The following is a 26,390-nucleotide window of genomic DNA, read 5'->3' as shown; positions in this document are numbered from 1 at the left end:
AAGCCTGCCTCTGAGACAGGAAGAGAGACTCCTTAGCTCACATGTGAGCTGAACTAGGAAACAGAGCAGAGGTTCCTGAGTCTCCCAGGTGAGACTGACCGAGAGAACACAGATCTTTGGAGCTGACAAATAAGACTCCTAAACCTGGATGCTGATTATCCGGACAAAAGGTAGCAACCCAGCAAACAGATAAGACTTTATTTTCCAATGACTGTTGTCTATATATATGTATCTATATGACTTGGGCTGATGAATAGCTTGGGTAGCCACCCAGTTAAAAGGGCTGGAATATAAGGATACATATATGCCAAAGTGGGGCAGGTTTTGTTTGGCTCACTATTTCTCTTAAGTTGCTCTTTGCTGTGTTTAAAGCGACAGGCACAATAAAGCCTTATTTAATTTCACCTTAAAACATTGTGTACCTCTGCACGTGTCCTTTTACAGTGACATCCCAACTCCAATCCCTCCAAAATACCCACCTACGTACCACACTCACCACTCGACTTCTGCTTTCTGATTTGCTGCTCCACTACACATATCCCTACACTGGCTTCCCATATCCTTTAAAATAAAAATATTAAAGCTAAGCTTTGACTTACACATTTCTCAACAACGCGGCCCGCCACTTACATCTCAGCCCTCATTACCAAATATATCCTTAACCACTCCCCACGTTCTTCCCACAACATCTGCCTTTCCTCCCACCTTATTGCCTCCTCTCACTCCCACCCACAAGACTTTCCCCATGCTGCCCCCTCTCTCTGGAATTCCCTACCACGTACCACCAGACTCCCCCCCCCCCCGCCGTCCCGCTTCCACACGGTTAAAAATCCCTGAGAGGCTTTCTTGAAAAGGTCAGTTATCTGGCATCCCCCTAACATACACCCTCCCTAAGCCTATATGGGAGAATATAAAACAAACTATTCAATTATGGCGCTCCTCTTAAGTGATATAATATACACACCCAGTGTTGAGTGAGTAGTAACAAGTGTGAATAATAGTGAAAAAATGGTTAACAAAATAGAAATAGGATAGCTGCACAAAAATGTGTTAACTAAAAATGTCACGTACATGACATAAAACAAAAATGTGAATAAAAAGTGCAAGGGACAATATTACATCAGAAAATGTGTTGGAGCAACGTGGAGAAGAGAGGCTTGCAACCACATTACCTGGAAGACCATTGGGGAGGCCTTCATCCAGCGGTGCATAGGCAATGACTGAAGAAGATGAGAGAGATATATATAGATATATATATATATATATATATATATCTATATATATATATAGATATATATATATATATATATATATATATATCTCATGATGATTAATGATCTTATCATAAGGGAACCAAAATATTGAATATATCTTAATGTTTATAATGTGATTATTTCCAACTTTTGATTCGTTTTTAGAGTGGTGTTTAATTATCCAATACACCTATTTGCACATAAGGGTCGTATGCAATCCTCTTCAGTTACAATCTAGTTGAAACACTATACAGGCATACCCCGGTTTAAGGACACTCACTTTAAGTACACATGCGAGTATGGACATATCGCCCAATAGGCAAACGGCAGCTCGCGCATGCGCCTGTCAGCACGTCCTGAACAGCAATACCAGCTCCCTACCTGTACCGAAGCTGTGCGCAAGCGTGGAGACTATAGAGCCTGTTATACATGCGTTATTTACATCAGTTATACACGTATATGACGATTGCAGTACAGTACATGCATCGATAAGTGGAAAAAAGGTAGTGCTTCACTTTAAGTACATTTTCGCTTTACATACATGCTCCGGCCCATTGCGTACGTTAATGCGGGGTATGCCTGTATGAAACACTTTGTGTGTTATCAAATACTTCTATTTGCATCTGAACAGACTCAACATAGATTTACCTGTGTTAGAAGCATGAAGGCATTGTCTGCTCTCAGATGTTTGGTAAGAAAGTCCACACAATGTGTCTCCAGCGCAGGCACCGCATATTTCTTAGCGGTGTACAGAGTGGTCATCACTGTTTCTGGACCAATCTGAACCTCATCTGAATAAAGAAACCTAAGAATGAAACAGTCTTGCTTAAATATTTCTCAAAAGTACAAGTGGCAAAAAGTTGCATTGTTAACATTCAAAATGATGAAGTATTGGGCCAGGAGGAATAGTCGTGGTAATAAACTGGGAAGGCGGGCCGAATCCCGGAGTCAGCACCTTGTGACCTTGAGCAAGTCACGTTATCTCCCTGTGCCTTCCGCACCAAAATTAGATTGTAAGCTCTTTGGGGTAGGCATTAATTGTGCCTGCAAACATTTATATACAGCTCTGTGTCATTGTCAGTGCTTTCTAAAAAAAAAATATATATAATTAAAATTAACTGTTTAGGGCGGGGGTGGCCAACTCCAGCTCTCAAGGGCCACCAACAGGTCAGGTTTTCAGGATATCGCTCCTTCAGCACAGGTGGCTCAATCAGTGCCTCAGTCATAATGACTGAGCCACCTGTGCTGAAGCAAGGATATCCTGAAAACCTGACCTGTTGGTGGCCCTTGAGGACTGGAGTTGGCTGCCCCTGGTTTCCGGCAATCTTGTTTAACAAGATTTTGGTAATGTCATGGAAGCATAAAAATATATATATTTGTTACGTTAGCTAGTTCAGTGCCAGAAGCATCAGCTCTACATTGTGTTAATGACCTGCACCTAATGTATCAAAACGACTTTATAAGACCCACTGCGGTTATTAACCCTCTGTAGGAGGTAAAAGAGAAGGTTCACAGTTTAGTGTTAGGACCTGCACATTTGGTTATGCCTTGACGTTGGCTTGCAGGCTTATAACGCTTTGGCCAAAGGGTTTAACTAAAGTACCCTTATTCATGATATTATTATTATTGAAGTATTTAACTATATACTAATTATTATATATTTGTCAAATTGGATGTAGCATTGGGCTTCTCTGTCTTTTGTTAATGACCTGCACCCAATGTATCAAAACGACTTAATAAACCATTTTTTTTCACAACCAGGCAGAACACAAGTATTAAAAAAAAAACAACGAATCTATTCCCCAAATGTATCATCCTGCAGAATGATTTAATGTAGTCAATCCAGCATACAGGCTTTAAATATCTCAAATGGAGCTAAACGCGTTTTATCAAAATACACGAATAATCAGATACACTGGAGCTCTGTTTACTAGTGTACGGTACGGATTAAAAATAGCAAACCATTCCACATCTGCCATCAGTAAGCAGGCTGATTTGCAACGCGGTTTGTTGAGTCATGGTTATTTTTAGTGCTCTGCTCCTTAGAGCTGCAGTCCAAGCAATATCCTACATGTGTGTGTATTTCTTTTAAATAAATTAGTTCTGTACTATGAGAAAATACTTTTTTTTTTTTAATGCTACAACTGAATGACATTTTTAATGTATTCTAATGTAATAAGCCTTTTCTGTTTCTATAGCAACCATTTACAAAGTCACATCCCCTCCCTCTTCTGAAACAGGCTCTGGTACACCCCTTTTTGAGCCCCGCCCTCTCGCTAGCAGTGCACCAATTGTATCTTGTGACTGCCTGGTCACATCATCTTCCCCACAGAACTTTGCATCTTTGGTCCTCTTCTGCTGCACTGAGCCATCTAGTGAACCCCTGAGCCGAATCTTCGCCGATTGATCAAAGGGGAACGGATCGTTCGGCAACTTATCATTGTGTGGATTGTATTGATACACATATTAAAGGGGATGGATGGGGGGCATTGAAAACAGCAGCTTGGACTGCTTTTTTAAAGTGAGTCTGTTTAAAATAGGAATCCTCTGTCACATATGTAACTGCAAACACACACTAGCAGTGTGCATGTGTTATTACATAAAGCACAACAATGGCAACAGGACCATGGAACGCATTTCTAAAGGCTACTCACATAAATATATATATAATATTGTTATTATTCGTATGGATAAAGGGATATAGGTGCTTTTATGCCCCGAAATGTTTGATGCGATTGGGATATTTTTCGTTGTTTATTAAATTAACTCTATCACGACTTCACTGACTTCATCTTTTTTTCCTTTGCGTGCTTCACTTCTTTTTTCTATCGGGAGACGGAGCAGCTCACTGAGTAAAGACACTGCGGCCTACTCAGGTAGCTTCGACGAGTGGCTTAACGCTGGTTAAGTGTGCTTCCCATGCGATTTTGCCTGAGTAGATATGCAGGAAGCTTCGATAACATGGCACAATCGCTTGGATACAGCTTTTTTAACCAGTGAGTTGGCTGTGACGCGAGGCATTTAAACTTGCGGGATATACCGCCACCCTTTACAGAGGCCTGTACCTCGGGAAGCAGGGGGTCCTCGGACCTGAAAGGAAAGCGGTTCAGGTCCGGAGACCCGCCGCTTCAATACTATGTTAATAAAATTCAAATACAAGCAGCGCGATCGCCTGTGAGAGCGGCGCAGGGAGATGCAGCTTCTCTCTGCGCAGCTCATCCCGACTGGAGCAAAATCGCATGCGCAGGTCACTTAAAGAGCAAATTCCAACTCGTGCAGTGTGTCATTTTTGTACCAAACGGTATTTACCCAGCGATATATCTCACTGAATGCCGGTTTTTCACAAAATTCATACCGTTCAGTAGGAACATGCAAACACATTCGATGTTGTAGTGATAACTTCGAAGCTAGCTGAATAGGCCCCACTGACTCTGATAACAATGACACTGAGTTTGAAGCAGGGGAGCCTGGTTCAATTCCCGGTGTCGGCTCCTTGTGACCTTGGGAAAGTCACTTTATCTCCCTGTGCCTCAGGCACCAAAATCATAGATTGGAAGCTCATCTGGGCAGCGACCTGTGCCTGTAACATTCCTATGTGCTGCGTTCTACGCGCTATACTGTAATTGTGATGCACTTTGTGTCCCGTTGGGAGAAAGGCGCTATATGAAATAAAGTTGTTATTATTATTATTCTTCATGATTGCTCTCTCTTAACCAGGTTAGTCTAGTTGTCAGCACCCTCCTCAATATTACATTGGCTGCATACTTATAACGAGTGACCTTTTATCTGTGGTCATCTCAGTTTCTTGGCACTGGATTTGATTTTAGTGACCCTGCAGTTATAATTACGTGTTTCATATGTCGATAACACGATTACACGTACAAGTGGTTATATAAACATCACTAAAAATGCAGTAAACCATAAAACTATGCATAGCATTTCTGTATTACTAAATGATCAGTATTGATCTGCCAGAGATCCTTTGGAAGCCACCAGATCTCTCACCTGCAGTAGAGTGAAAACATTGAGGGTGACTCATCAAGACTCCGAGGATTTGAATTACTTGATGCTGGACTCGGTACATTCTATTTTGAATATGCTGACCGGCGAGTGACCAGGTACACGGTTTAAGCAGCTGCATTACCAGAAATCATGTATAGGTCACCCCGATTTAACCCCTCGCTTGCCAAAGTGGCCAGCAATGCATTGCAAAATTGTTGGGCTGGACCTTCTGGCAACCAAGAGGTTGGACAAGTCAACGTCATTGGTCTATGTTGGTCCTAGAAAGGACCGAGGTCCATATCTACTGGCCCTGGAAGACATATTACAGCCCGTTTACTTTAATGGGCGGTAGATGGTCTTCCATAAGATATCCAGTGCTCTTCGTGAAATATAAAATGCGTTTATTTCAAATTAGGGTCGACGATTCGGTCCCACCTTGGACTTTTGCCAAGATGGTCCGAGGTGGGATCGACACTGTACGTCGATCCCGATTTAAATAATGTTATATTTCCGTAAGACCGCTGCAGCGCCTGGATATCTTGGTTACTGTACAGGAGATCGCCCTGGTTCACTGGATTCAGGAGGACCCGCGGCAGATCAACAATACCGTGCAGGCTCCTTTTCTAGTACATTGAGGGTCTTTCCAGAGCCAGGAAGTGCCTCATGGCAGAAGACCGCTTAGTAAATATGTCCCTCAACATTTCAAGGGTCACCGTGTCCCTCCCGTGACCATCAGGAACACGCTCTTGGATACCTGAGAAGCGCCAGGAAAGCTGCAGGCTCCACATCTGGCAGGTCGATCTCTGCCGAAGTGGTGGCCATTCCTCCGTTGAACATGGCGTCAAATACGGCGCTCCCAGTGGCCAAGACAAATTTATGGGACGGAATCCTCTGCACCTGCCTGCCCTTCCCCACCACAAACTTCACATCACTTAGCAGCTCGTTGTTGAAGAGGAAGGCAAATCTCTCTTTGAGGGAGCTCTTGGTCGCCTGCCAGTTATACCCGGGCTCACGGTGCAGGCCTTGGGGGAGCGAAGCGGATGTGCCGGGGACATCAGCAGCACCCCCTAAATTCTTCTGCACGTCACTGGGGGAAAAGTTGGAGGCACCTTCATTCCCTAGAGTAGGACCACCTCCTGCTTTAGCCATAACGTCCCTGAGAAAGCAAGGGAGGAAATCAGTCAACAGGGAAATTAACTATTATTAATTACCCATCCGTAACCATTTTCCCGCCATGTAGGCCAGAAATGCATTGCTACAACATCAAGTAAAGTCATGGGAATTTTTTTTCATTGATAGTGCTATATTATGACTAGCTGTGATAAATAGCCTTTTAGAAATTCTTCACACCGATTAGTAGTTGCAGGCAACATTGGCAGCAAATGTAGAAATGTCATTCGGATGGGTCCCTTGGTCCTGCCCAGGAGTGGAGATCCCACAGAAAGTAATAACGTATTGGATTAGAAAATTTGTGGAACAGGGGGAAAGCCGGGTGCTCCATCAAAGATGTATGACCGGGGACATATAAACAAATAATTACAACCTTGAAAACATGTACAAGGGTACCCTCAGTTTCGTCGTCTCGTCCTGTGGCTCTGACCCCAATAGGATCTATCCAGGATCCTTGTTAGTACAGGGATACAGAAAAGAAGGGAGAGCACAGGGTGAGGAACCCTACTGTGGTATGTTTAGCCTCTAATAGATGATGATGGGTGTAAAAAAAGTATATAAAAACACTTACACGGCCTTGTGTAAATGCTATCACAACAAGGTATCTTTACGTTTTTCTTTCCTTTTCCTCTGCTGGAAAGGTTTTTTCTCTCCTCAGGTCTGGTTCTCTTCTTACGTTCGCCGACAGCTCACAGTTGTAGTATCCCCCTCAGAGCAAATAGACATAAAAACAGATATGTAAGGGAAAAGAACACACGTGGTGTTGATAAATCTCAGACTATGATAATTAAAAAGCAACCAAAGCTGCAATCACTCACACGGGCAAGTGTGAGTGCAATCCTGGGAGAATATATCTTGTCTTGCTTCTGGGATTTCAATGTTTTAATGACATGGGGGCGATATATAAATAATATAAAAAATATAAAAATGGTTATACAGGATAATACTCACACGGCCTCGTGTGAGCAAGCACACATAAAAATGTCCTTTTGTTCTATTTAGGTTTCCAGTGTTAACTCCCAAAAGTGGGAAGTATAGCAGGTAGCCCCTCCTTGATGGTGGTGTGGAAATGAAAAAAGTCTGAGTTGAAACAGACTACAGTTTATTAAACCATTCGTGGCACTCAAAAACACTTCATAAAAATTGATATAAAAACAACAACATAAAAACAACAAAAAAGAAATAGAAAGAACAGCCAGTCCTTCGGAGATGGATCGTGAGTCCGTGGGGTGCAGCTAACAGTATCCGCGTCCGGAAATAGTGCTGCTTCCTCTGGAATCACTCCTGGACGTGGCGGTGTAGGTACAAATTTGCTTAGTGGAAAGAGCAACGCGTTTCGCCCGTTTTGGGCTTCCTCAGGCTCCGTAGAAACGCGTTGCTCTTTCCACTAAGCAAATTTGTACCTACACAGCCGTCCAGGAGTGATTCCAGAGGAAGCAGCACTATTTCCGGACGCGGACACTGTTAGCTGCACCCCACGGACTCACGATCCATCTCCGAAGGACTGGCTGTTCTTTCTATTTCTTTTTTGTTGTTTTTATGTTGTTGTTTTTATATCACTTTTTATGAAGTGTTTTTGAGTGCCACGAATGGTTTAATAAAATGTAGTCTGTTTCAACTCAGACTTTTTTTCATTTCCACACCACCGACAAGGAGGGGCTACCTGCTATACTTCCCACTTTTGGGAGTTAACACTAGACACCTAAATAGAACAAAGGGACATTTTTATGTGTGCTTGCTCACACGAGGCCGTGTGAGTATTATCCTGTATAACCATTTTTATATTTTTTATAACCATTTTTATATTTTTTATATTATTTATACATCACCCCCATGTCATTAAAACATTGAAATCCCAGAAGCAAGACAAGATATATTCTCCCAGGATTGCACTCACACTTGCCCGTGTGAGTGATTGCAGCTTTGGTTGCTTTTTAATTATCATAGTCTGCGATTTACCAACACCACGTGTATTCTTTTCCCTTACATATGTTTTTATGTCTATTTGCTCTGAGGGGGATACTACAACTGTGAGCTGTCGGCGAACGTAAGAAGAGAATCAGACCTGAGGAGAGAAAAAACCTTTCCAGCAGAGGAAAAGGAAAGAAAAACGTAAAGATACCTTGTTGTGATAGGATTTATATGTATCCCTGGATTTAAACATTGTAATGGCTTAAAACGAGATATAGACTCAAGAAGCACCATTATGTATTGATGTTACAATTATCCATGATACTTAGTATTTTCGGATTGTCAGTTCCTTGGAACAGAGACCTATTTCCTATTGTCTAAGTTTGTCTTAACTTCCATGTACTCTTTGCTGTACAGTGCTATCGTCCTCTTGCATGGAACGGCGCTGCAGAATTGGCGCAATACAAATAAATGATAATAATCAGGGCCCGACAAACTGGGCAAAAACCCACTCGCCCCCCCCCCCCCCCCAAAGTCAGTCGCCCCACCTCCCCCAAACACCCCCTCACCCCCACCCCCTCACGATACTTACCTGCGTCGGGGTCCGGCTGCGGGGTCCGACGGCGTGGTACAGTCTTCTCCATCTTCTCCCCTGCAAATTCATCTTTTCCCCCTGCAGCTCCAGTTAAAATGTCACGCGGCGTCGCATAACGTGGCTCCGCGTGACGTCACGACGTCAAGTAGCGTCCCGCGTGGCCATTTTAACTGGAGCCGCAGGGGGGGGAAAAGATTAATTTGCAGAAGAAAACGGAGAAGACCGTGAGACGCCGCCGCAGGTAAGCAGTCGACAGCGGACAAAATACACATGCCCGTGGCGACCGGGGTGAGTGCATTTGTCGATCCCTGATAATAATAATACATGTGTTGCTTGTAGCACTGCAGTTGCAGAACATGTACTATATATTTTGGAAAGCTGTTTGTCTGTTCGCTATGCATCTGGACACCTCTTAAGATATCGTCACCACATTTTGCATGATGGTTCCTGTGATCAGGAGCAGGTTTGTGTCTGTTTGGATACAACAGGACGCCATTTTGAATCAAGATGGCAGACTGAACCTTTCAAAACTGCACTGATTTTAACCAAATTCAGCAGGATTGTATTGTATTTCATTGTATTTTCATAGGTTTCATGGTCTTGGAGTTGGAGTTCTGGCTCTGACAGACAAACTCTTTTATTATCATATATACACTTCTACACAGACACAGCATACACACAGACAGATACACATACATATATATTAAACTGAACTGAATGTAGAAAATTCATGTTTTACACATTGGTCAACTCTGTGTTAAACGCTCCAGAACGGGGGGAAAAATGTGTTTTTGCGCCTGATGGAAAAACAACAGATAGAGTTTACCCAACACCATTAAAATAAAAATACATTAAAACATTATTTTTTTTTTCCATTAAGAAACTACAAAAATGAAATGAACCATTTCTAAATCTCAGAATTTTTAGGATTACAGCCAGCTAGTCTATTATAATCGCCCCTATAATACAGACTGCCTACGAACAGCACAACGGAGATTTCCGTACAACCGCCCTTAACAGCTACTCACGGGGGTATCGGCAACCGCAGATTCGCCAATCGCTGTTGGTTTGACCACCCGAAGAAAGGCGAGAGCCCCCCTTTACCCGTCAGCTTTGTCTGGACGTGCTGACATTCTCAGGCAGCAGGATCATGGCTGATTCCTGAGATCCTCAGACCGGCGGGAGGGGGGCGAGGGGATCCACTATCAAACATCATTTATTTCCCGGGGGGACCGACCCGCCGCGTTGCTTCCCAGTCGGATTCAGAATGGCTCTCAGGGGGGGGGGGGACGGGGGGACAATCTCGCCGGGGGGGGGGCGGCGATCTCCCGGCGGCGCAGAAACGTCCGTGTTTTCCCCGCGACGAGGATAGAAATTGTCCCTTGGCTTGCTCTGGGTGTTGGAATCTGCCGGAGAGGGCTGGATAAGGTTTATTGCAGACTCTTCTGGACCAGCTGCTAGTCTGGCTGCCAGATGTTAACCATTTCGCTGCGACACATTGCTACCCCATCCCCTTGCTGGCAGTGAAAGGGTTAAATCAGCAACGATGATATATATATATATATATATGTATAAATACATATATATATATATATATATTTAAGTATATATAAATCCTTACACTTCAACCAAACCCCATTTGCAATACATAAATAAGATATGTTAGCAAGGGCTCTGGATTACGGCTGACAGCCTGCAGGCATCCAGTAGGTAGGTTACCTTTTTACTGCTGAACTATTTTGCCATTGGTTGGTGGCAGCGATTAGTAGCCACACACCGTGTGTTTTTAGGTTTTCATCAGCTGCTAGTAAAGACAGAGCAGCGGCAACACAGTGGCATACTAGCCCCGGGGCGGCCAACCCCAGTCCTCAATGGCAACCAACAGGTCAGGTTTTCAGGATATCCCTGCTTCAGCACAGTTGGCTCAATCAGTGGCCACTGATTTAGCCACCTGTGCTGAAGCTGGGACTGATTGAGCCACCTGTGCTGAAGCTGGGACTGATTGAGTCACCTGTGCTGAAGCAGGGATATCCTGAAAAGTTGACCTGTTGGTGGCCCTTTTCTGGAATTGGCCACCCCTGCTCTAGCCAGTCAGGATATTAACCCAGGATATTAGCCAGCTAGGCTCTTTTGGGGCAGGGAGCAGGGAATGCACAATTCTAGGTTCAGCCCTGTATACACTGTCAGCCCTGCATCCGGAAAAGCTACTATAAATACATTTACTCTCAATGTTACTAGGTATTATTTGTTAGATGCTAACCGTTACCTTACCATGGGGTTCTCAGCTCCAGTCCTCAAGACCCCTCAACAGGTCAGGTTTTTAGGATATCCCTGCTTCAGCACAAATTGCTCAATGATCTGTGCTGAAGCTGGGATATCTTGAAAACCTGACCTGTTGGGGAGTCTTGAGGACTGGAGCTGAGAACCCCTGCCATAACCATTGCTGTTTCTACAGTGACACAGTACTATAGTGTGTGTGTGTGTGTGTGTGTGTGTGTGTGTGTGTGTGTGTGTATACAGTTAGGTCCGAAAATAATTGGACACTGTAACAATTTTCATAATTTTGGCTCTGTACGCCACCACAATGGATTTGAAATGAAACAACTGAGATGCAATAGAAGTGCAGACTTTCAGCTTTAATTCAAGGGGTTGAACAAAAATATTGTATGAAACGTTTAGGAATTGCAACCATTTTCATACACAGTCCCCTTATTTCAGGGGCTCAAATGTAATTGGACAAATTAACACAATCATAAATAAAATGTTCATTTTTAATACTTTGTTCAGAATCCTTTGCAGGCAATGACTGCTTGAAGTCTGGAATGCATGGACATCACCAAACGCTGGGTTTCCTCCTTTGTGATGCTTTGCCAGGCCTTTACTGCAGCTGTCTTTAGTTGTTGTTTGTTCGTGGGTCTTTCTGTCTTATGTTTTGTCTTCAGCAAGTGAAATGCATGTTCGATCGGGTTAAGATCAGGTGATTGACTCGGCCATTGCAGAATATTCCACTTCTTTGCCTTAAAAAACTCCTTGGTTGCTTTCGCAGTATGTTTTGGGTCATTGTCCATCTGTAAAGTGAAGCGCCGTCCAATCAACTTCGCTGAATTTGGCTGAATCTGAGCAGATAATATATCCCTATACACTTCAGAATTCATCCGGCTGCGTCTGTCTTCTGTCACATGATCAATAAACACTAGTGACCCAGTGCCATTGTAAGCCATGCATGCCCATGCCATCACACTGCCTAGTCGTGTTTTACAGATGATGTGGTATGCTTCGGATCATGAGCCGTTCCAAGCCTTCTCCATACTTTTTTCTTCCCATCATTCTGGTACAGGTTGATCTTAGTTTCATCTGTCCAAAGAATGCTGTTCCAGAACTGGGCTGGCTTTTTTAGATATTGTTTGGCAAAGTCTAACCTGGCCTTTCTATTCTTGAGGCTTATGAATGGTTTGCACCTTATGGTGAACCCTCTGTATTTGCTCTCATGAAGTGTTCTCTTTATGGTAGGCTTGGATAATGATATGCCTACCTCCTGGAGAGTGTTCTTCACTTGGCTGGATGTTGTGAAGGGGTTTTTCTTTAACATGGAAAGGATCATACGATCAACCACCACTGTTGTATTCCATGGACGTCCAGGCCTTTTTGTGTTGCAGAGCTCACCAGTGCGTTCTTTTTTTCTCAGAATGTACCAAACTGTTGATTTGGCCACTCCTAATGTTCCTGCTATCTCTCTGATGGATTTTCCTTTTTTTTGTAGCCTAAGGATGCCCTGTTTCACTTGCATTGAGAGCTCCTTTGACCGCATGTTGTGGGTTCACAGCAACAGCTTCCAAATGCCACACCTGAAATCAACTCCAGAACTTTTACCTGCTTAATTGATGATGAAATAACGATGGGATAGCCCACACCTGTCCATGATACAGCTTTTGAGTCAATTGTCCAATTACTTTTGGTCCCTTGAAAAAGAGGGGGCTACATATTAAAGAGATGTAATTCCTAAAGCCTTCCTCCAATTTGGATGTGAATACCCTCAAATTAAAGCTGATAGACTGCACTTTAAGCCCATATTCATCATTTAACTGTAACTTTAATTTATTTTAGTACACAGCCGAAATAACAAAACTTGCATTAGTGTCCAATTATTTCCGGACCTAACTGTATATATATATGTATATATGTATATATAATATATTCACACATTGACATTTATTTGCATAGATTTCAAAATTGTTTCAAATCTATGTTATTATTTTTGTAAATAATAACTATTACATTCCAAATGTTTTATAAAACATATAACAATTAGTTTCTTGTAGATTATCACAATAATGCTCTCAAATGTATCACCTGGCCTATGAAAAAAGGTACAGGAATTGTGCTCCCCCTGAAACACCACCCCCCATAAATAAATAAATATATATATACATACACACACACAGTGGGTCCACGCTATCCGACGTCCCGCTTTCCGACGGATGCCCTATCCCAGCGGCGCGGGCTATTACAGAGGTCCCGCGCTCTTTCCCCAGGCATTTTATTTAGTGCCCGGGGAGGCCTGAGGCCTCTGTAACCTCACTTACCTACTGGCAGCCGGGTCTTCGGCGATGCGTCGTCATGGCAACGCGGTGTCAAATGACGCGGTGGGGTCACGTGGCGTGACCCGCATCGTCATTTGAAGCCGTGCCTTCGGGGGAGCGCGAACGCTGCGGCTCCCAGGAAGGGGGCCGCGGCTGAAAAAGTTTGCGCAGCGCTGCCCTATCCGACGCTGCATAATGCACTCCGCCGGATACATTATCTGACGTCGGACCCGCTTATCCAACGGTCACCACCGCCGGTTAACATGGGACCCGCAATCCGACATTACGTTATCCGACGGCAGTTTGCAGGACGCATTCCGTCGGATAAGCGAGGTCCCACTGTGTATATATGTATATATATATATATATATATATATATATATATATATATATATATATACAGTGTTCGACATACCTATACATTGTGTGTGACTTTGGGTCGGTGGGTGGGTGACTTTGGGTCGGTGGGTGGGTGACTGGGTCGGTGGGTGGGTGGGTAACTTTGGGTTGGTGGGTGGGTGACTTTGGGTCGGTGGGTGGGTGGGTGACTTTGGGTCAGTTTGACTTTGGGTCGGTGGGTGGGTGACTTTGGGTCGGTGGGTGACTTTGGGTCGGTGGTTGGGTGGGTGAGTTGGGTCGGTGGGTGGGTGAGTTGGGTCGTGGGGGTGGATGACTTTGGGTCGGTGGGTGGGTGACTTTGGGTCGGGTGGGTGACTTTGGGTCGGTGGGTGGGTGGGTGACTTTGGGTCGGTGGGTGGGTCGGTGACTGGGTGACTTTTTCAGGGTCGGTGACTGGGTGGGTCAGTGACTGGGGTCGGTGACTGGGTGGGTCAGTGAGTGGGTAGGTGGGGTCGGTGAGTGGGTGGGTGGGGTCGGTGAGTGGGTGGGTGGGGTCAGTGACTGGGTGGGTGGTTTTGGGTGAGACTGGGTGGGTGAGTGTGAGACTGAATGGGTGGGTGAGTGTGAGACTGAATGGGTGGGTGAGTGGGAGACTGAATGGGTGGGTGAGTGGGAGACTGAATGGGTGGGTAAGTGGGAGACTGAATGGGTGGGTGAGTGGGAGACTGAATGGGTGGGTGAGTGGGAGACTGAATGGGTGGGTGAGTGGGAAACTGAATGGGTGGATGAGTGTGAAACTGAATGGGTGGGTGAGTGGGAAACTGAATGGGTGGGTGAGTGGGAGAGTGGGTGGGAGACTGAGTGGTTGGGAGACTGACTGGGTGGGTGAGTGGGAGACTGGGTGGGTGAGTGGGAGACTGACTGGGTGGGTGAGTGGGAGACTGGGTGGGTGAGTGGGTGACTGACTGGGTGGGTGAGTGGGTGACTGACTGGGTGGGTGAGTGGGTGACTGGGTGGGTGGGTGGGTGAGTGGGTGACTGGGTGGGTGGGTGGGTGAGTGGGTGACTGACTGGGTGGGTGAGTGGGTGACTGGGTGGGTGAGTGGGTGACTGACTGGGTGGGTGGGTGACTGACTGGGTGGGTGAGTGGGTGACTGACTGGGTGGGTGGGAGGGTGACTGAGTGGGTGGGTGGGAGGGTGACTGAGTGGGTGGGTGGGTGACTGGGTGGGTGGGGATGACTGAGTTGACTGAGTGGGTGACTGGGTGGGTGGGTGACTGAGTGGGTGGGTGACTGGGTGAAAGTGACTGGGTGGGTGTGTGGGTGACTGGGTGGGTTTACTGGGTGGGTGGGTGACTGACTGGGTGGGTGACTTGACTGAGTGAGTTTTTGGGTGACTAAGTGAGTGGGTGGGTGGGTTACTGAGTGGGTGGGTGACTTACCTTGACCCCGTGGCATCTGGCTGGGGCAGGAGGTGAGTTCGGGAAGCTGGGGGGGGGGGCAAGAGTGGCAGGAGACCCGCGCCGTGCTTCCCCTCCGTCCGGGAGCCGACGCACGTGAGGGGGAGTCCCGCGCCGCGCTTCCCCAATCCGGTAGCGGCGCACGTGAGGGGGAGTCCCGCGCCGCGCTTCCCCTCTCCGGTAGCGGCGCACGTGAGGGGGAGTCCCGCGCCGCGCTTCCCCTCCGTCCGGGAGCCGGCGCACGTGAGGGGGAGTCCCGCGCTGCGCTTCCCTTCTCCGGGAGCCGGCGCAATTGAGGGGGAGTCCCGCGCCGCGCTTCCCCTCTCCGGTAGCGGCGCACGTGAGGGGGAGAGCAGGAGGCCCGGCCCGCGCTTCCCCTCTCCGGTAGCCGCGCCGCGAGGGGGGAGGAGCCTGGAGTTTGCTGCTGAGCAGGAGGGCCGCGGCGCACGGTGAGGGTGATGGTGCGGCTGGGGATGTTGCGGAGCGTGGGGATTTGGGTGAGGTGGGGGGAGAGAGTGAGGGGCACCGGGAGAGGAGGGGGGGGGGTGTGTGGAAGGTGAGCTGCGGTCCAACTGACGGGGGAGAGTGAGGGTGTGTGTGTGTGTGTGTGTGTGAGGGGTCGGGTGTGTGTGTGTGTGTGTGTGTGTGTGTGTGTGTGTGTGTGTGTGTGTGTGTGTGTGTGTGTGTGTGTGTGTGTGTGTGTGTGTGTGTGTGACAGTGTGTGAGAGAGTGTGACAGTGTATGTGTGTGAGTGTGTGACAGTGTATGTGTGTGAGTGTGTGACAGTGTGTTTATGAGTGTGACAGTGTGACAGTGTGTGTGTGTGTGTGTGTGTTTTTTTTTTTTTGCCCGTCACTCTGCCTCAGGCCAATGAGAGGTGCGGGGGCGGGCAGGCCAAGGGACCAATGAGATTGCCGCTAGGGACGCAGACATACAGTGCTTTCAGAAATATATAGTAGATATATATATATATATATATATATATATATATATATATATATATATATCTACTATATATTTCTGAAAGCACTGTATGTATATAGATATATATATATCTACTATATATTTCTGAAAGCACTGTATATATATATATATATATATATATATATATATATATATATATATATATGTATGTATATATATACAAATGACGCCGCAGGGTCAAATGGTAACGCGTTGCCATGCAAGCGCGACGTCTTGTGACGTCATGACGTCATATGACGCCGTGAAGCTCAGAGCCGGTAAGGGAAGGGTGGCGTGAGCAGGGGGGGGCACAAAAAGAAAAGTTTGCGCCCACCTGTGCTAGTTGATAATGGGGAAAGGCAGGTTTGCAGACCTGCACCCACCATAACTTAAATAATGTGTATGGTAAACCTACCCAGCTTGAAAATTCTACAGCCAGTACAACCGACCTCACACTGATGAGACCGAAAAGGTCGATACAGCTGTCTGTGAGTGGTTTGACTGGCTTTGCATCTAATCCCCATGCTGTGCTTAAAAGCGGTTTGAACAGCAGAGCACTTGCTTATAAGGGTTCCATGTAAAAATGGATTTCAGGCAAAAGGTGACATATTGTGTGCTCATTTGCATGTCATTTCCCAGAATCCCTTGCTGCAGTGGAAGCACTGTATGCTAGGTGATAATGGTGAAAGGCAGGGTTGCAGACCTGTCTAAGGGCTGTTCTATAGAGGGTGCGTTTGCTGCACCGTGCGCGCGCACGGCAGTGAGCGTGGAACCGGCCGACGGGGGAAGATTAGGAAAATAAAGATTTTGCGCCGCTACATCCGCTGAAATGTATGTGTGTGTGTATGTATGTGTGTATGTGTGTGTGTGTGTATGTGTGTGTGTGTATGTACAATGTTAATAAATTATTTATTCCAACGTATTTATTTATTGTAAACGTAACACACAATCTACACACACACACACACACACACAAACACAGTACCTCACTGTGTCGCTGACACCATACACACAAAAAGTGTGCGGCACGTGCACACGCGTTCGCACAGGCACGAGCGCGCTAATGCTTGGAGAGCACACGTGCACAGTGTGAGCGGGGACTTACATATAGTTATATATGTAAGTAACCACTGCAAGCGCCGCCCGCTCAGCGCTAGCGGGGACGTAGCCTTAGGCCACGGACATGGTGCAGGGAAGAGCGCTGGGCAGCGCTGACGCTCATGCTCTCCTGCTCAAGCAGGAGCTTTTTCGTGTCCCTGCATGAGCGTCAGCGAGCGCGCTTGTGTGCCGGGTGGGAGGCGGGAGGCGGGTCTAGCGCACCACGTCACGGCGCCGACGTCACGGACTCCCATTGGCTTCTGGCGGTCACGTGACCGGCTCTGCGCTTCCCTCAGCGGGAAAGCTAAAATTGGGTTGTCGGCTGAAATTCCACACGCCTCCGCACGCCTGCGCAAGCGCCGTCTAAAGCCGCGCTGAAAGGGATAATGTTTCCCCTCAGCGCGGCTCAGCACGGTCTTTTTGACCATGTCCGAGGTCTTAGGCTAAGGCCCCGCTCCCAGAGTCAGCGCGCCCGCACTGCAGACAGGCGGTGCGCTGACATACACAGACCGCGATATGCGGTCTGTAGGGAGCGGGAACCGGAGCGGGAGGTGGGCGGGAGGTGGGAGGTTTGAGCGGGAGGGGGGGCGTGGCTTGAGCGGAGGGACCTGCTACTCTCCCCCCCCTCCCTCCACGGCTCGGGCTGGAGCTGCTGATTGGCAGAGACACACACACAGACAGGCACTCACGCACTCAGGCACACACATACACTCCTCCCCGCTCCCCGAAGCCTCTCCTCCTCCCGAAGCCTCCCCTCCCCATTGGCTCACAGCCACACCACGTGACGCGTCAACGTTAGGGATCACCATTCTCTTGTATCCCGTAGCGGCTGACGCGTCACAGCGTGTAGTAAGCTGTGCAGCCAGGGGGGACCGGGACTGGCTCCACAGGATTCCCCTGCTGGTGGGGAACTCGCGTGTGGCCGCCCGCGCCACCGAGCGCAGCGGGACCGAGGCCTTAGACATGTGAATGTGCTCACAAGTGATATTCTAAATATATTGTGCCGATTTTTCACAAGCAGGTTCCCTCTAGTGGTACGGTGGAGTAAGTGGAGCACCAACAAATGTGAAAGAGAGAGAGACAGAGAGAGAGACAGAGAGAGAGAGAGACAGAGAGGGAGACAGAGAGAGAGAGAGAGAGAAGATATTCATCCTCTCACAACCCCCTCACTTCATCTTCCCTCCCTGTCATTCTCACCCCCACAGGACAGCCAGAGAAGAAAACACACACACTTCTGTTTGTGCGCTTGCTGGCACCACCCCCAGGCTCCTGCTACCTCCTCCTGATTGACTGCTGCTGTGTAAGGCTGCGCTTATAATGCCCGCGACGTTGCGTCAAAACAAATGCATCGTCGCCGGCGCTTATAGTGGACGCGAAGGTGCCGGCGCGACGATTTTTGGAGAGACGGTCTCCACATGTGACTGGCTATAAGCCAATCATGGAGCTTCTCCTCCTGTCTGCCTTCCCTGGCCTCGCAGCCAGCGACGTGTCCAGAATCTGAAATACAACTTTCGCAATGGCGACGGGTGACATCATCGGTCCCATCGCCGGCTGTATAAGCGCAGCCTAATGCAGCCAATCAGGATGGAGGAAGCTGACCAGCCCCCTAGCAGCAGCTGCCCTGCTCCGTCCCTTCTCGGGCTCGCAGAGGAGAGCGAGTCTGAGGTCTGTGCGGAGAACGCGCGCCCCCTCCAGCTGCCCCAGTCTGCACATGCGCAGTATGCTGCTTCCGTCTCATAGGAAGTCACAACTCAACCCATTTTACCCTATGAGATTTTCCAATGAGCCACCGTCGGCTTAGAAGTTTCACTTCAACAAGATCAGCCGTCTTCAAGGCATCTTCCCCACGCTGGAGGAGAGGTCAGGCCCATTCATCTGAATGGGACTCAAGTCTTCTCCACGGCAGGAATGAGGCTGCACAGAGTAATGACTAAAAGAGCCTGCAAGAGATCTTAGGGCAAGACAGAGGGCTAAGCACGGCTCACAAACTTTAATAGTAAGACACGCTATCAGCTGCTGTATGCCAGCGCTCTGTAACACCGTTATCCTTCTCTATTTCTATACACTGTAACTGTGACACTCTTAGCTGGACATTTTGGTCCTGTTTAATCACTAGAGATTAATTTGGTTATCCACGTGTCCTGTTTTTCTTCTCCTATAGTTAACAAGCACAGGGACAGGGTGGGGGTGAGAGCTCACCACAACTTTCAGGTTGAATCCTAATGCGAATCTGCTTGCAAAAAAGGGAACTGAAAGAATACTCTGTGCTAGGGGGGGTGGGCAAAACTCCAGTCCTCAAGGGCCACCAACAGGTCAGGTTTTCAGGATATCCCTGCTTCAGCACCAGTGGCTCAATCAGTCCCAGCTTCAGCACAGGTGGCTCAGTGGCAATTTGGAACATGAATGCACATATTACATAAGGGATACATTAATTTCTGCCCCTCTGTTCATTGTTTTTCTCTTTTGTCTACATCAAAAACTCTGCCAGGGCTGACGTGGCATAAACCCATCTAACGAACAGCCTGTTTCCCATGAAAGTGATAAACACGCTGGTTACGTTGGGCCCAAATATTGTGTCGTTTCTCAAGGCACATTTTTACATTGCGATGAGGAAGACTCCAGCGAATCCTTGTTTCCAGTAACTTATAATACAGGCATACCCCGCATTAACGTACGCAATGGGACCAGCGCATGTATGTAACGCGAAAATGTACTTAAAGTGAAGCATTACCTTTTTCCCCACTTATCGATGCACGTACTGTACTGCAATTGTCATATACGTGCATAACTGATGTAAATAATGCATTAGTAACAGGCTCTATAGTCTCCCCGCTTGCGCACAGCTTCGATAGGGAGCCGGTATTGCTGTTCAGGATGTGCTGATAGGCGCATGCGCGAGCTGCCGTTTGCCTATTGGGCGATATGTCCTTACTCGCGAGTGTACTTAAAGTGAGTGTCCTTAAACCGGGGTATGTCTGTATACTTTCTGGTGTCTGAAGGGTAATTTGCCCAAGGTCACAAGGGTCATGGCTAGTATGCAATCCATACATTTGTGTATAGCAGACTAGTACCTTAACAACTAATATAGACCCTTGTGTTGCTGGAAAATCTACATGGGCACGGTACAAGATTGACCCACACTTATAATACTTCATTCTCTTGGACCGTTTCGTTTCATGAATGTTGAATGTTAGTGGGTGTTTTAGACTTTTAGGGCCTCATGCAGAGAGCAGCGGTGGAATTAATTGGAGAAAGTAAAAAATAGTAACTTTTTTTGCGTGATTTAATCTCCATATGCAGAAAGGTCATAAAACTGCATTTAAAATCCTGTCTGCATATGGAGAGTTTCAACTGGTGATATGAGCGCTGTTGAAACTTGTTGTAAAAAAATCGCGTTTTTTTGCTCCCCCACCGGCCGCCGAGCTCCAGCTTCTTGCCAACTTTTGTTGGCAAAGCAAAATGTTGAAAATCGCACCATTTTTTTGGCGCGAACAGCCGCTAGATGGCGATCGCGCCTCTCTGAATACGGCCGTTTTCAACACTGGAGAGATTTAGGTTCTCGCCAGCCGCGTGGCGAGATTTGCAAATAAAAAAAAAAAATGGCGCTTCTTTCAAAACTCGCCATTACCTGCCTTTCTAAAGGCAGATTTCGCCAAAAAATGCCGCTTTTCTTGTTAGCGCTGCTCTCTGCATGAGGCCCTATGAGCTGGTTACCTACGCTGCTGAGTGCCACATACTAATAGATGTTGTGTTGACTGCCTCTTAGAACAATAATTACATGCAACAACATCTTCAAACAAAATAATAATGCAAAAAAAAATGATTTTGTAGTGAATCATTCATTTAACATCTCATTTTGTGTACCAAAATTAGAAGTGCAATAAAAAACATGTTTATAATATTTCCAGGCTGGTCTACTGCTGCACTGATTAACCAGTAAAGCAAATATCTCTAATGTCACTTCTGTAAACTAAAAACTGTCAAAGTAACAGAGCACAGGAAAGGTATTGTTTATGGCTCAAATACATGCACCTTGCAGACCATTTTGCTTCTATTCTTATACCCAAGCTTAGAGCAACAGCTGTCTCTTGCAGTCTGTCAGCATGCCTTTTTTTGTGAATGGCCTTACCTCTGCTGACACTGGAACAATTGCTGGAAACCTAAATGTTTGAAGGTTGCTCCTTTTGTTGGATGAGGCTTTAAGTCATCACAATTCCTTGATGAAGCTTTTGCTTTCTAAATCTAATATCACACAATGGACTATGTGACCAGGGAGGCCAAAAACAATAGTGTTCTAACGCCACCTGCTCCAAACACCTCACCTCATGACAGCCACACAGAGACACGTGAACATTATCTTATACTATATTATTTTCCTTTGCATGTATTTCTATCACATCATTTACAACAGTTTGTCAACAGAAAACCAACACATGTTTGGCAGAGGCCATACCTTTTTTGGTTAACTGACATTTGTAGATGCAGAGTTACTAGGGTCAAATTTCAGGTGTGCATCATTCCTGGATAAAGGAGATTACTACCCATTATAAATTGTATTTACAGTTATATTGGGTTTGACTCCCACTTAACATTCGGGATGCACATTGATACCCTGACAACCAAGACCTATGCCAAACTAGGGGTACTTTACAGGAACAAATCCTCCCTAAGTCTCCTGGTCAGAAAGCGTATTGCACAGCAGATGCTAATGCCAATTATTGACTATGGAGACATGGGGGCCTATGCAGAGAGCAGCGCTATTTCGAAATTCGCCATTTTTTGGAGAAAATCGCGCAGAAAGCAGCAGAAAATGGCGAGTTCCGAAAAACGCGCCAATTTTTCTTTTCTATTTGTAAAACTCGCCTCGCGGCTGGCGAGAACCTCAATCTCGCCAGTTTTAAAAATATCCGTATGCAGAGAGGCGCGAACGGCATCTAGCGGCTGTTCGCGCCAATAAAATGGCGCGATTGTCTCCTTTTTGCCTCGCCAGAAAAAACTGGCAAGAAGCTGCCACTCGCGGCCATTGCAAAGGGAAAAAAAAGGCGCGAATTTGTTTTTACACGTTTCTGAAGCGCGCATCTCGCCAATTTAAACTCGCCACACGCATCCATGTTAAACATAGCAGAATTCGCACTTTTCTGCATATGGAGAATAAAACTCTCCAAAAAAGCTACTTTTTAATAAATTCGCCAATTTTAAAATTCGCTGCTCTCTGCATAGGCCCCATAGTATATGGCTCGGCTCCTCAAACCCACCATAGCAAACTTGACACCCTCTACAATTCAATTTGTCGTTTTGTTCTCCAATGCAACTACAACACACATCACTGCGTAATGCTCAAAGAACTAGATTGGTCATCACTAGAGTCTAGGCGCAAAGTTCACCTTTCCTGTCTCACCCTCAAATACTTTCTGGGCAAGCTACCCAGCTACCTGAACAAGCTCCTCACCCCTACCACATGCAGCACCTATCACCTGAGATCAGACTCCAAAAGACTATTCATGGTCCCAAGGCTCAACAAAGTATCCGGACGTTCCTCCTTCTCCTTCCGTGCACCCCAAAACTGGAACAACCTACCAGAGACTCTCATATCCACCACCAGCTTAAGTTCTTTCAAATCTAAGGCTGTCTCACACTTTAATCTGGTCTGTAACTGTTTCATACGCGCATAATATATATTTTCTTTAACTGTGCATGCAATGTCTTGTATATAATGTATACCTTGTTCATTTATGTAACTGTACTTGTAACCATGTATTATTTGTTTTACTCTGTGCCCAGGACATACTTGAAAACGAGAGGTAACTCTCAATGTATTACTTCCTGGTAAAATATTTTATAAATAAATAAATAAATAAATATGGAGAAAGAAGATGTGGACTGTGCAGGGACTGTGTGTATGCTTTTAAGGTGTGGGCAAAGGCTATGCTTTATTCACAAGAATAAAAAACAAATTAGCTCCCCAAAATGAATTGTTATTACAAACTACTCGCTCCCTTTTTGCTCTTACAGCAACAAAATACAGCTCAACCCTGTTACAACGCGAATCCGCTTATAACGCGATGCAAGCGTGGCTCCCAATTTTCGTATTTATGAATACTTAACAACACGATTATTGGCGTCTTAAATACTTTATTGTACAGTACATACACTTGTACATTATTTCTAACGCGATCCGCTTATAGCGCGATGTGATTCTTTGGACCCCAAGCACAGCGTTCTAAGGGGGTTGAGCTGTATAACACAAGCCTGTGATAGAGAAGTTGAACAACGACATTAGTTCATTCTTGATCTGAATATTGACCATGCCCTAATTTGCAGGGAGAGGGCACAGGGTGACGCGCTCTGTTACGTGCAGTGCAAGAATGTTGTCTTGTGTCAGCTTGTGCCCATGTCAAGTGTATGAACCTTGACATTCTGTTTTCTACATGTGATGATAAACGCAACACCCTCTAGATTTAACTGAAAATTTTAAACTTGAATGCTGCTATAATAACACAAAGCAGCTGAATACACTAACGCAAAAGGAACGTAACCTGCAACTGACATTCTTAGGACCCCACCGTCAGACTCATGTCATAATGCCTATCTGTGACCCTTGTCACCTATCCTTGGTGTGATTTTATTGCACATAAAGAGTGAGCGACAAAATATTAATGACTATTTGAAAACAATACATGCCTCAAAATTGCCATGCGTATAAATAGCAGAATTCTAATATAAGATAAATATTACTATGTCTGGTACGAGGCTGTTCCAGCTCCGGGAAAAGACAACACGTTTCTCGTGAACATTCCAGCTTTGATTGCCAGATCACACCCGGCTAATAACAACATTTAATTGCTTAATATGAATGTAACATTTGTTCTGCCAATGTTAAATAAAAAACCCATTCTAATAAAATAAACAAGCAGCTACAGGCATACCCCGCATTAACGTACGCAATGGGACCGGAGCATGTATGTAAAGTGACAATGTACTTAAAGTGAAGCACTCCCTTTTCCCCACTTATCGATGCATGTACTGTACTGCAATAGTCATATATGTGCATAACTGATGTAAATGACACATGTGTAACAGGCTCCATAGTCTCCCCGCTTGCGCACAGCTTCGGTACAGGTAGGGAGCCAGTAGTGCTGTTCAGGACATGCTGACAGGCGCATGCGTGAGCTGCTGTTTGCCTATTGAGCAAAATGTACTTACTCGCGAGTGTACTTAAAGTGAGTGTCCTTAAAGCGGGGTATGCCTGTATATAGCGCATTATCAGGATCCACTCACTATAATTACCGCTGTTGACCTTTCTATGGCTTGTTATATAGAAGGCGCAGGTGCGCGTGCGGACGCGCGCACGGCATTGCGCATGCATATGGCGCGTGCGTATCGTTTATATGTTGTAAGCGATGGCATGTGCAGCTATGGGGTGTGGCTATAGACGTCACAGCGATAGCCGCGCTGTGATTGGCTTGGCAGCGTCACGTGGCGCGGCAGCAGCGCGAAAATATACATTTTCATGTATTTGCTGTGATCTGCCGTGCCGTAACTCACAGCGCGGCTGAAGTATAGAACGCCAGGCCTGGACACAGTCAATTTTAATTGATGCATGCGCACGGTAGCGCACGCGCGCACTCTATTACACGCCTTAGAGTCCCTCCCTTTTGCCTTGAACCCCCCTTAGGGAGCAGTTCCTCCTGCTGGTTGTTTTTTTGTCCCTCGCGTTTATTTTACGTGTGGGAAGCAGGGGGTCTCCTGAGCTGAACAGCGTTAATTTCAGCTCCGAGGACTAGGGTGGCAAAATTACTGGGCACCATGGGGAAAGGTGTGATGTGCTCGACGCGCTCAACACACACCTCTCCACTCCATGCTGTTTCCTCCTCTCCATGGCCCCACCCCCAAGCTTCTGACACCTCCTCCTGATTGGCTGCTGCTGGGTAATGCCGCCAATCAGAAAGAAGGAAGCTACCCAGCCCCCTATCAACAGCCCTGCTCGGGGAAGTCACTATGTCCAGAGTGGTAATACTGGGCACATACATGTCCAGTATTACCTCTATTTTTTTTTACTGGACAGTGTCCAAATACAGTACAGCCCGGTTCAATACTGGACACCAGGCAACCCTACGGGCGCGGACCCCCTTGATTATCGAGATACTTACCGGGGGAAGGTGCCCCTCCAGATGAAACAAAATGGTGTTTAAATCCCAGGTAAGTATCTCAGGAACAGGGTGGGTCCCGCAGCTGAAATAAACGCAGTTCAGCTCCAGACTCCACTGTGTCCCACCTATATGTATAAAAATAGGGGGAGAGGAGTAAGGGGGGCTGCTCCTTTCAAATATCTGCACAGAAACACCAACGGGGGAAGTGATTCTCTTGGTTTTATTGTGTTAGACAGCAAGGGCAGTTACATGAAACCAACATTCCAGGTAGGGCGTTGCTGCTCTGCGGATTAGAGCTGCAGTGTTTATTTATTTTTCTTGCAATAAGAAGATGCCGGGGAAGGCTGGAAAGGTATAGAGAGACCTCGGGGTCATTATTCTAAGCACAATGTTCCTTTTCATGTCAGGGAAATGTTACCCTGCGATACTGCTTTAGATGCAGATCATCTATCAAACAGGCACCCTCATTCTACAGCAGGGGTGGGCCACTTCAGTCCTCAGGTTGCCTGAATACTGGCCTTCCCTGTTCCTCTTCCCCTTGGGGGAGAGTGAGTGTGCACCTTTCCCCTGATCCTGATAGAGGGTCAGGGAAGAGCAAGGACTGCTGCGGGGGGGCTTGACCCGTAGTGCTGGTCCAGGGACCATCCTACAGCTGGATACAACACCAGAGACTGCATAGGGCAGAGGCCTGCCGTGACTGCATTGAGCTGGACAGAATAAACCGTTCCCGTTATTATACCTCCTGCCTGGTGTGTGATCTTTCTGGGGAAGGGGAGAGGGGATTGTGATCTACCGTAGGAGATCGCCTCCATACACCTGGAGCCTGCGGCAGATGGAGGCGCTGTACCACTAGAGATCACTGTCGGGTAT

At 46.5% G+C, this 26,390-nt stretch overlaps 1 protein-coding gene across 4 annotated transcripts in view; it reads right to left on the bottom strand.

Moving 5' to 3' along the window:
- The window catches only part of BTBD1 (BTB domain containing 1), a 42,511-nt gene extending 16,855 nt beyond the window's left edge, over nt 1-25,656 (bottom strand). The window contains exons 1-3 of one of the 4 annotated variants that reach the window (XM_075575568.1): nt 25,521-25,656; nt 6,010-6,411; nt 1,902-2,058 (exon numbers count right to left, since the gene is read on the bottom strand). In XM_075575568.1, coding sequence (XP_075431683.1) covers nt 1,902-2,058; nt 6,010-6,404 — 552 coding nt within the window. In that variant the 5' untranslated portion in view covers nt 6,405-6,411; nt 25,521-25,656. Of the gene's footprint in view, nt 1-1,901; nt 2,059-6,009; nt 6,412-9,959; nt 10,355-25,520 lie in introns of those variants that run through there. The other 3 variants (XM_075575567.1, XM_075575569.1, XM_075575570.1) reach the window with 3 other exon arrangements.
- Nucleotides 25,657-26,390: the final 734 nt, after the last annotated feature.

Source organism: Ascaphus truei, chromosome 18 (assembly GCF_040206685.1).
Source record: "Ascaphus truei isolate aAscTru1 chromosome 18, aAscTru1.hap1, whole genome shotgun sequence".
In the NCBI taxonomy this organism is placed as follows: domain Eukaryota; kingdom Metazoa; phylum Chordata; class Amphibia; order Anura; family Ascaphidae; genus Ascaphus; species Ascaphus truei.
Note: the sequence above shows the minus strand (reverse complement) of the source record. Positions and strands in the feature narration are given on the sequence as shown.